Genomic DNA, 10,984 nt, shown 5'->3' with positions numbered 1-10,984 from the left:
GTTACAGTGAAAAAGGCTCCAATGTGGAAAAAGCTGTGTGACAGCAGATTTTCTACGCTTGTTTAGGGAGATTCAGATATGAACTAATGAGTATGTATGGCAAGGGTAGGAAGCAGAGGATGGGACGTTAGTTCCTTGCCTGTGAAGACGGTTCTTGAGGAAGACAAGCTCAATAGTATCTACTCAGATGGATGCTCTGGGGGAGCACTCCAAGTGCACGCTCCTTCCCAAGACCACCGTGAATATTCCGGGCCTACTGAGTAGTTCAAGATTCCACGTTGCTGTTGAGGGCAGACCCAGCCACACGGTCAGGGATCCTTCACCATGCCCCTGGCGGTGGCTGGACCTTACCGGGTTGCACAGTTCGGGCAGTCCAAGGGGCCCACCCTGAACCTGGATGAGGTGAGAGGCGGGTCCGGCTCCCCCCACCCCCCACAACTCGGTTTCCCAAGTAGGCACTGCCCTTGGGGACCGCAAACGCCCTCTTTCCCCCAACCCCCAGTGGTGACCTGTCGGAGCCTGGGTGCGTGTCTGTGACTTAGCCCCAAATGGAACCCGCGCGCCTGGGGTCCCAGGATAGCGGGCTTGCCCCCTCCCACCCGGAGAAGACCCTGCCCGCCTCTGCCAGCCCGGGTCGGTCTCCGGGTGGCCCCGGCCGAGCTCTCCCGGGTCCCGGCGCGCTCAGTCCGCGGGATCCCCGGCTCGCGTCCGCTACAGCGACTGGACGGGGCGCGGGCGCGCGCGAGCGGCGGGCGGGGCGCGCGCCGGCCCGGGGCAGGCACGGGGGAGGAGCGCCAGCCCGCCCGCCGCCGCTCGCGCGCCCAACGGACCAGGCTGGGGCCGGGAGGTAACTGTTGCAGCCCGCGGGAGCTGGGAGGCGACGCCGAGTCTCCAGTCCCGAGCGGTGCCCGAGGGACGCGGAGGGGGCGGCCGCAGCGGTCCCGGGAGCAGCCCCTTCCGCCCCTCTCCTCCGCCAGCATGTCGCGGACCCCGCCGCTCCAACGCCCGCGCGGCGGGGACCCCGGGCCGCGGCGGCGGGCGCAACCCTGACGCGCTGCCGAGCAGGGGGGGCGCCTGGAGCGCGGGGCCGGGGGTGCTGAGGGAGCGCGAGCGGCCGCCGCGGTCCGAGAGGGGCGTGCCGAGCCCCGCGGCCAGCCCGGGTCCCGGCCATGAGGAGGGACGAGCGAGACGCCAAAGCCATGCGGTGCCCGCAGGCGCCGGACGGGGCCGGCCCGCCCCCCGAGAGTCTGAGGAACGGCTACGTGAAGAGCTGCGTGAGCCCCCTGCGGCAGGACCCTCCGCGTGGCTTCTTCTTCCACCTCTGCCGCTTCTGCAACGTGGAGCTGCTGCTGCCGCCGCCGGCCTCCCCCCAGCAGCCGCGCCGCGGCTCCCCCTCCGCCCGGGCGCGCCTCTCGCTGGGCGCCCTGGCCGCCTTTGTCCTCGCCCTGCTGCTCGGCTCGGGGCCCGGGAGCTGGGCTGCCGGGGCCGCCCGGCTGCGGACCGTGCTGAGCGTGTGCTCGCACAGCCTCAGCCCCCTGTTCAGCATCGCCTGTGCCTTCTTCTTCCTCACCTGCTTCCTCACCCGGAGCAAGCGGGGCCCCGGGCCGGGCCGGAGCTGCGGCGGCGGCTGCGGCGCCTGGTGGCTGCTGGCGCTGCCAGCCTGCTGTTACCTGGGGGACTTCTTGGCGTGGCAGGCGTGGACTTGGGCTTGGGGTCCCCCCGCCGCGGCCCAGCACACGCCCCCCGCGGTGGCGGGCAGGTTGTTCTCGGTGCTGAGCTGCGTGGGCTTGCTGACGCTCGCGCACCCGGCCAGGCTCCGGCACGGCATCCTGGTGCTGCTCTTCTCCAGCTTCGTCTGGTGGGTCTCCTTCACCGGGCTCGGGTCGCTGCCCGCCGCCCTCAGGCCGCTGCTCGCCTGCCTGGTCGGGGACGCCGGCTGCCTGCTGGCCCTGGGCTTGGATCACTTCTTCCAGATCAGGGAAGCCCCTCATCACCCTCGCTTGGCCAGTACCGCCGAGGACAAAGTGCCTGTGATCAGACCCCGCAGGAGGTCCAGCTGCGTGTCGTTCGGAGAAACTTCGGCCGGTTACTCCGGCAGTTCCAAGATGTTCAGGAGACCTTCGTTGCCTTGCATTTCCCGCGAACAGGTATGGTACCAGAAAGCACGGCTTGGGAAGGAAGCGAGTGCGGTTTTATCGCTTCGATTCCCAACTTGAATTAGCGTTCTCGAAAGCACGTTAGCTTCCAGGATTTGCGGGGTGGGGGTGGGGGGGGGCAGGTTTGTTCTGGAAAGAAATGCTAAATTACAGGAAGCTTTGTAAACGTGCAGAAGTACCTTTTATCTTGGAATAGAAATGAAATCGCAGACTGATCGTATTGCAACTTTTAAAGACTTTGTTCTCAGAATTCTCTGAGGAATGAGGTGAGTTATTTGCGGTTTAATAGATCGACGACTCGCCACTTTGGCACACACTGAGTTATGTCTTTTTGGTGCTGTTTGTCTGTTGCTGGTATAATGATGGTATCTCTCCAATGATCACATATAGCAGTTAGATTGAATACAAGTGTGTGTGTGGGTGTGTGTGGGCGCGCGCGCGTGTGTGTGTATAAATTTTAATCAGTGCGGTTTCATTCTTGATAATCGAGAGGACGAATTCGAGATCCTATAATGAACAGGGATGAGCTGTGGAACTGAGGCTTGTTAGTGTAGATGAAAAGATTGTTGGGAATAATTTTTAAGGGATTCGTCCCCACCTCTCCCAGTTTCAGTAGTATAGGCCATCATAATCTTTTACAGGCTAACTCCTGTCCATGGGTATTTGTTGCATAATTAGGAGAGTGTTGTAACAATTTAACCTTTAAACTTAGTAATGTCTGGAAAGATGCCAGAAGTATTTCCATTTCCCCCCCTCTAGGTTTACATGGTTTTGTTTGTTTGTTTGTTTTGTTTTTTTAAAGGAATTGAAATCACCCTCAGGGAAAAGTTGCTCTTTATGTAGTTTGGAGAAATCTTGTCCTATGTCACCAAGAAATCAGCAAATATAGTTGCTATTCATTGAACATTTGCTAGATGCAAAATATTACATATATTTTCTCAAATCCTCACAAAAGCTCTGTATGGTGGATGACAACCTCAATTTAGAGATGAGTAAATTGAGGCTTATAGAAGTTACCCAACTACTTCCCACATCCAGTAAGTGGCGGTGCTGGGACTTGAACCTACACGTTTCAGTTTTCAATGCTGTTTTCTAAGCAGCTAGAAAGAGGAGTGTAGAGGTTTTAAGTAGGAGAGTAGGAGTCTACACCATTGGTTTTCAGGCTTTTTGACCAGTGCTATGTTTTACACTGGGACCCAGTGTATTTGAAACAGAAGTTTCTTGTTCTTACTACGTCCGATGCTCTCTTTTTAATAGTCTTCAAGCTACCACATTGATTTTATGTTTAACACTGATCTGAAAGGTTCCAATGAGACCACACTTTGCTTTCTTGAAAAGCGTTCTCTCAGAGGCCGCTTTTGTGGTCTGTACTTACTGGGCCACATGCTAGAAAGAATTGTTCAAAAAGTGTTATGCCCTTTGTTTTCTAAGTTTACAGCCAGCGATGCTGTCTAGACAATGCTTAGAAAGATGTGTGTCAGGAGAAACACTGTTGGGAGAAAAGCTGCAGAGCAAAGTCATTTCGGCTCTTTTCACAGGCTGGAATGGCAACCTATATGTGAATAGGTTGCATTTTTTCATACCAGAAAAGTGTTTTAGCAGTCTCATCACGTTTGTAAACAATTTTCCTGTACTAACAGTATTGCACTGTAATGTATTTTAATTGTAATCTGTTGGTATAGCCAGTTATGGCTGTTTTCTTGTAAATTGAAGATCTCTGGTCGTCTTAATCCCAGTCTGGTCCTCTTTTACCAACAGTAACCTTTCTCAGCCTTCAGCTAGGTGCAGTGGTGTTGTTATTGCTAGGTTGCTTCCTTTACTATTTGTATTAGAGGAAAACACAATTTCACTTTTAAAAAGGGCATATTTTCTTATTTTAGAAAACCCGTATTCACATGAGTAGAAACCATTTTTGGGGTCTTCAATGTATGATGTTAGCTCAAGGGTTTATACGTGGCTATTTAACATTCAGTGTCATAAAGTAGTACTGTTTTGGCATTACTACAAATTACTAGATATTTTTAACTTTGCAAAGATTATAATTAACATTCATTTTTACTTATGCTAAATTCCTGAAGTCTAACAGTGGGTCTGTGGCTTTTGTTTGCATGTTTATTAGGTTAAAGAAGTTAAGGAGAAATTAGCACTTTCACGGAACTAAAAGACCAAGAGATTTTTCTGATTTTCAAAGTGGTGAACTTTGTATGTGACAATTGTGAAGTCGCCTTTTTGTTTCAGAAAGTGAAGGAAGGCAAAAAAGATTTTGAGTAGAACTTGATACAGGGGGAAATGTCCTGAATTCATAGGCAGAGAGTCAAGGGTTAAGTCGTGGCTCTACTGTGTGATCTTGGACAAGTAAGCGAGTGAGTCTCGGTATCCTGTCAAGTTAGGGGATCCCAGTAGATTAATTCTATAGTACCGTTCAGTTCTAGAATCCATTTCTTTTAGTAAGGTATAAATAAAAGTATAACTAAAACGTTACAAATTAGTAGTTCTTGAAGTTTTACTTAAATGTTGAATGTTGATACTAATAAGCTATGTTTTCTAATTGGAAAAGATGAACAGATATTCTACTTTTTGAATAGAGCACTTTAAAAAAGTGTATGTGGATTCATTTTTGGATTGATAACAAAATTATACTTTGATTTCTTCAAGAACTTAAATGTTTTTATGAACATCTTTGAAAAACAATTGAAAACTCATATAAATGCTTTTAATTGTGTCAGAGTGTATTTAAAATAATTTTTAACTTTTGGGATATTAGGTACGATGTTGAAAATTAATGGCATATGTTTGCAAGACACTTGATTTTCGTAATTAGACTGGTAGTACTTGATGTAAATGCTGTGTATGTGTCATTTCTTAGCTAAGGGTTTTTGTTGTTTTTAGCAAAGCATTTAGAGATTTAAAGTTTAAATCTAGTTACTGCTGACTGTGTCCTCTCTTGGGTTAATGGAAAGAAGCACTCGGTTTGTGGTGCATTTGCCAGCAGTCAGCTGAAACTAATAGGAAGCTAAAAGAAAAAAAAAAAATCAGTTGTCTACATAGAGGCATTGACCAGAGTATAACAAACTACATATCTATGCCATTTTAATTGTTTATTCTACAATGTAGTTTTCAGCTTCTCAACCAGATGATTTGGTGTGTGATAGACTAGCTAAATAGGAGGTTTTGAAAGGTGTAAGTTACTGTGTGAGATATTTTTCTATACCTAAAGTGCTAAGTGCTTTCTAAATGGTTAGGTAAATATTTAAAAATTCTGTGGCCTTAAAGCCCATAAATATTATTTAAAGTGTTAATTTTATATGAAAGAGATATACACATGTAGTAGGTAGGCCTTTAAAAAAGACTTTAAAGTTTAAGTGATTATTTACCCCCTTAAGGAATTTGCAAGGCAAACCCCACTATGAATTTCTTTACTCATACTGTAGTATTTGTGAAATTTACTTTATGGCTTTAATGAGTGAGCGTTTTATTCTCATTTCATGTTAATATTTTTGTAGTAAAATATCAACCTATGTAATGATTTTATGCTCTATTTTGTAAATATGTCCTCTGCCATCTGAATTATCTTTCAGAAATCACAGATTTAATCAAATCACTCACTCTTAAAAATCTCTTAGACTTTTTATTGTTCACAGGATAGAGTTCATGCTCTTGACCCTTGCCTACAAAGTCCTTTATAACCTGCTTTTAGCCTTTTGTTTGTTTTGTTTTTTAAAAAGCCACGCTGGACTTACTGAACGAACACCCCTTCCTCACATCCATCATTGGCTCTAGCTGTTTGAGGACTGCTTATTGTTATTGACTTGTGGACTTTTTTCTTCTGCTTCTATCATTCACACTGGTTAAAATTTCCTTTAAGGAACAGATAGGATTAAGAATCTTTAGAAAGTACAGTGATACTCAAATTAATGTATAAGCAGAGGACAAAGCTCCATTATAGCAGAGATGGCCATGTATAAAAATAAATCACGCGAGGCAGTCATGACCTGAGATAGAATATTTTCATTATATCGTATGAAATAGTAACATCTCCATAGTTTATGTTTTTCCACACTGAGTGAAAGGTAAATAGGGTCAACCATGAGTAAACCCGTATGAAGTTTGTTTTCATTGTCCTCTGACTTTTTATCCTCCTCAGGCAGGCCCTTCTTATTCTCCTTCCTTATTCCCAATTACTGTGTCAGCCCATTTCCCTAGCACATTTTACTTCTTTCCTATACCCCTAGCCAAAACAAGAACAGACTATACTTGCTGAACAAGTTTATTTGAACATGAGTATATTTGTATAGCTATAGAAGATAGAAGAGATTTAGAATTTATCTAATTGAAATATCATTTTTTTCAAGTTTATTTTGAGAATATGAGCCTGCAAAAGAGTGGGGGAGGGCAGAGAGAGAGGGAGAGTGAGAATCCCAAGCAGGCTTTGTGCTGTCAGTGCTGAGCCTGATTCCAGGCAAAATCTCACCAACCGTGAGCCCAAATCAAGAGTCAGACACTTAACTGACTGAGCCACCCAGGTAACCCTGAAATATCATTTTGTAGAAAGGAAAGAAATCCAACTCCGGGGAGATAATATCGTCTCCAGGTTATGCTGTGAAATATTGGGACACAAGGACTTGAGTCTAGGTCTGGACTGCTAGTCCCTCTGTATTTTCCATAAAGCGTGCCTGAATGCATAGTTTTGCCAGCTGTCTCCAATTATGTGACAAAAGACGTCCTTGGTTAAAAGAGGTGGGTGGGGTGCGGAGTGGCGGGAGAGAGATAGGAGATAGGAGTGAGAGATAGCAAAGCCTCTGTGTTGACCTTGAAGACACACTTGATACCTGATGTGGTTTCAGGGTGACCTGTAGGATGCAGCTGGTCTCAAACTCAGGTGCCTTCAGAGGCCAGCCACATAATGCATTTATGTTACATGTTGAGAAAGGAGGGGAGGGTGAGAAGAATGGAAGTGAACTGACTATTGCCTACTTTGCCTGAGGGCTCTCAGTTTAAACAAAACAAACTGAACTCCTATGTTAGCCAAGCAAAACTTTAAGAGAGCTGAGTTCTGTCTGAGTCTTTCTGACAGTTTGTAACATTGTTCACCTTATTATATACAAGTTGATTTGTGTTTGTTTAAGTGATTGTTGGAAGCTTGTTCCTAAAACTTGGGCACAGGAGTGTATTTCCCGCTGTCTTTTTCTTTTGCAACCTAGAATTTTCCCTCCAATATTGATACCTAGCCGGTATCTTTATCTTTATAAGATAAAGATCTTTATCCCTCCTCCATCCCTTAGAGGACATTGACTACTTGTTCCCTAGATTTCAGACAGCTTGCATCCAGGGTTTCTTACATTTATTTACTCAGCACTTAAATTTGTAAATGAGAAATGCCATATGTGAAAGACTATATATATGTATATTTTGGTATGGTTTAAAGAAGAAAATAAAACAAACAAAAGTCATGTACTCACCACTCATTTTCTTCAAAGTTCCCCGTGTAACCTATTTTGTATCTCCTTTTCCCTGCCTCAGAGGCAACACATCTATTCTCATACACACACACACACACACACACACACACACACACACACACACAGTATTAATTCCCTTACTTAGCTTTACTATTATAATCCCCATGAATGTATTCCTAAGTAAATAATATGTTGTATTGCCTACATCTGAACTTTAAGTAAATAGAATCATGCTGTATGAATTCTTCTATAACTTTTTTTTTCTGATGATTTCTGAGATGCATCCATGTTGATTTGGATAGTTGTAGTTAATTTTTGAGTGCTTTATAGTATTTTAATATCATATGGGCATAGTAAAATTTACTTATCCATTCCACTGTTTGTGGACCCTTGGGTAGTTTTCAGTTTTTGCTATTATATACAATGCTGCTATGAAAATTCTTATAAACGTCTTCTGGTGCATATGTGCATCTAGAGGAAGAACTGCTAAGTTGCAAGATAGGCTCCTATTCAATTTTACTAGGCAGAATAATGGCACCCTGAACATGTGCCTGTTCTAACTCCTGGAATTTGTGAATTTGTTACTTTATGTGGCAAAGGGGACTTTGCAGGTGAGATTAAGTTAAGGGCCTTGAAATGGGAAGATCAACCAGGATTGTCTGAGTGGTTCCATGGAATTGCAAGGGTCCTTAAAAAAGTGGAAGAGGGAGGCAGAAGAGATCACAGTGGCCGAAGAGATGTGACAGTGGCTGTACGGTTGGAGTAATACAGGGTGAGGAAGACTCGCTTAATCCACCTTTGTCTTTGAAATAGGAGAAGAAGGTCAGCAGTCAAGGAGAGCAGGCAGCCTCTCAAAGCTGGAAAAGACAAGGAAATGGACTTTTCCTTAGAGTTCCCTGAATGAAATGAAGCCCTGCCAACACCTTGATTTTAGCTCAGTCAGACCAGCCTGACCCATAGAGCTGTGAGATAATAAATTTGTGTTGTTTTATACCATTGAGGTTTTAGTTGTTACAGGAATGTATTACTTTGCAGCAGTTTGTATAGGTTGCTGAAGCAAAGTACCGCAAACTGGGTGGCTTGAGCCACAAATCCATTGTTTCAGTTCTGGAGCCTAGAAATCCAAGATCAAGGTTGGTTCCTTTGCAAGAGCTCAGAGGGAGAGCCTGCCTCACAGCTTCTGGTGGCTTGCTGGCATTGTTAGGCAGTTTTGGGATTGTAGATGCATCCCCCCTATCTTGACCTTCATCTTTCACATGGCACTTTCTCTGTGTTGCTTCATTTTCTCTCTGTGCCTGTCTTTGTGTCCCAATTTCCCCTTTTTGTAAGGAACCCAGTCATACATGATTAGGGCCTAACCCTAAGGACCTCTGTGCAGACCTTATTTCCAAATAAAGTCACCTTATGAGATACTGAGGGTTAGGATTTCAACTTTTTTGGGAGAACACAGTTCAACCCATACAGGTGGCAGTAGAAAACTAAGACTATGGCAAGTTGAATTGTTTTTCAAAATGGTTATACCCTTTATACTTTTGCTAGAATTCCCTGAAACCAATGACTCCTATTTATTGACTTTATTTTTGTTAGTTTAGAGGGTGTGAAGTGGTATTTCTGTGTGATTTTAATTTGTATTTTCCTAATTACTAATAAGGCCGAGTACTTTTTATATTTATGGACTACATTTTTAAAAATTATTTTTGTTTTTTTTTAATGTTTATTTATTTTTGAGAAAGAGAGAGACAGAGCACGAGTGGGGGAAGGGGAAGAGAGAGAGGGAGACACAGAACCTGAAATAGGCTCCAGGCTCTGAACTGCCAGCACAGAGCCCAACACAGGGCTGGAACCCATGAACTGTGAGATCATGACCTCAGCTGAAGTCAGATGCTTAATTAACCCAGAGCCACCCAGGCACCCGTGGACTACATTTCTTATTCAGGGCTTATCTGTTTATGTCTTTTGCTCTTTTATTTTGCTGGTTTATTTTTTTCTCAATAAATCATGAGTTCTTTATGTATTCTGGACATAGGACATTAATCCTTTATTAATTGTTTGACTTGCAAATATCTTCCTTCAGTTTTTATGGTGTCTTTTGATAACTGAAGTTCTTTTTTTTTAATTAATTTCTTTATTTTTATTTTATTTTATTTTTTTTTAATTTCTTTATTTTGAGAGAGAGAGAGAGAGAGAGCAGGGGAGGGGCAGAGAGAGAGGGAGAGAGAGAATCCCAAGCAAGCTCTGTGCTGTCAGTGCAGAGCCTGATTTGTGGCTCAAACTCACAAACTGTGAGATCATGACCGAGCCAAAATCAAGAATTGGACGCTTAAATGACTGGGCCACCCAGGCGCCTGATAATGCTCCAATGCTGAGACTCTTTGTGTCTTGTTTATGAAACCCTTCCCTATTGGAAGTTATAATATAGATTTCTATATTTCTTTTTAACATTTTAAAGTTTTGCCTTTCAAAACTTTTTACCCATAAAGAATTGCTTCATATGATCCAATCTCATTTTTTATCCAGTGGATATTATCTCAACACAATTTATTGAAAAATTTATTCTCCATTTATCAGCATTGCTACCTCTGCCATATATCAAGATATATGTCTGAAGATTCAGTATCTGTATGAATCTGTATCTGGGCTCTTTATTTTTTTATTTTTATTTATTTTAAATTTATTTTTAATGTTTGAGAGAGAGAGACAGAGCATGAATGGGGGAGGGGCAGAGAGAGAGGGAGACACAGAATCTGAAGCAGGTTCCAGGCTCTGAGCTGTCAGCACAGAGTCCGATGCAGGGCTGGAACTCACGGACAGCGAGATCATGAGCTGAGCCAAATTTGGACACATAACCAATTGAACCACCCAGGCTCTTTATTAAGTTTAATTGGTTAGTTTATGCACTCTGTGTTTATACCACACTGTCTTAATTGTAATAGCTTTATAATAAGATAATATGTGGTAAATCTCTTTAAAAAGTTCTTAAAGAGTATGTTGGGGTTTTTTGGACTTTGCTTTTGAATATAAATTTCAGAATAAGTTTGTCAGGTTTCACAAAAATCCTGTTGGGATCAGCATTGCAATAAATCTTTTGAACAGTTTAGAGAAGAATTTGCTTTTGATTGAAATTTTTAAGTGATATTTTTCTAGGAATTTATTTAATGTAACTTTTCAAATTTATTTTCTTGGTTCATAATATCTTTTTATTATCTGGTTAGTCTGTTCAGCATCTGCATTAATGTCCTCTTTTTCTTTTTTTTAAAATGTTTATTTATTTTTGAGAGAGAGAGAGTGCATGCATGCATGTAAGCAGGGGAGGGCCAGTGAGAGGCAGGATAGAAGATCTGAAGCGGGCCCTGTGCTGACAGCAGAAAG

The 10,984-nt window shown here is 43.7% G+C and overlaps 1 protein-coding gene across 1 annotated transcript in view; it reads left to right on the top strand.

The window, feature by feature from the left end:
* Window positions 1–1,031: 1,031 nt before the first annotated feature.
* Window positions 1,032–10,984, top strand: part of PDE3B (phosphodiesterase 3B) — a 176,957-nt gene continuing 167,004 nt past the window's right edge. The window contains exon 1 of the mRNA XM_086677910.1: window positions 1,032–2,147. Coding sequence (XP_086534036.1) covers window positions 1,170–2,147 — 978 coding nt within the window. The 5' untranslated portion in view covers window positions 1,032–1,169. The remainder of the gene's footprint in view (window positions 2,148–10,984) is intronic.

The sequence above is a fragment of the Puma concolor genome, chromosome D1 (genome assembly GCF_028749965.1).
Source record: "Puma concolor isolate L17-30 chromosome D1, mPumCon1.1.hap2, whole genome shotgun sequence".
In the NCBI taxonomy this organism is placed as follows: Eukaryota; Metazoa; Chordata; class Mammalia; order Carnivora; family Felidae; genus Puma; species Puma concolor.
Note: the sequence above shows the minus strand (reverse complement) of the source record. Positions and strands in the feature narration are given on the sequence as shown.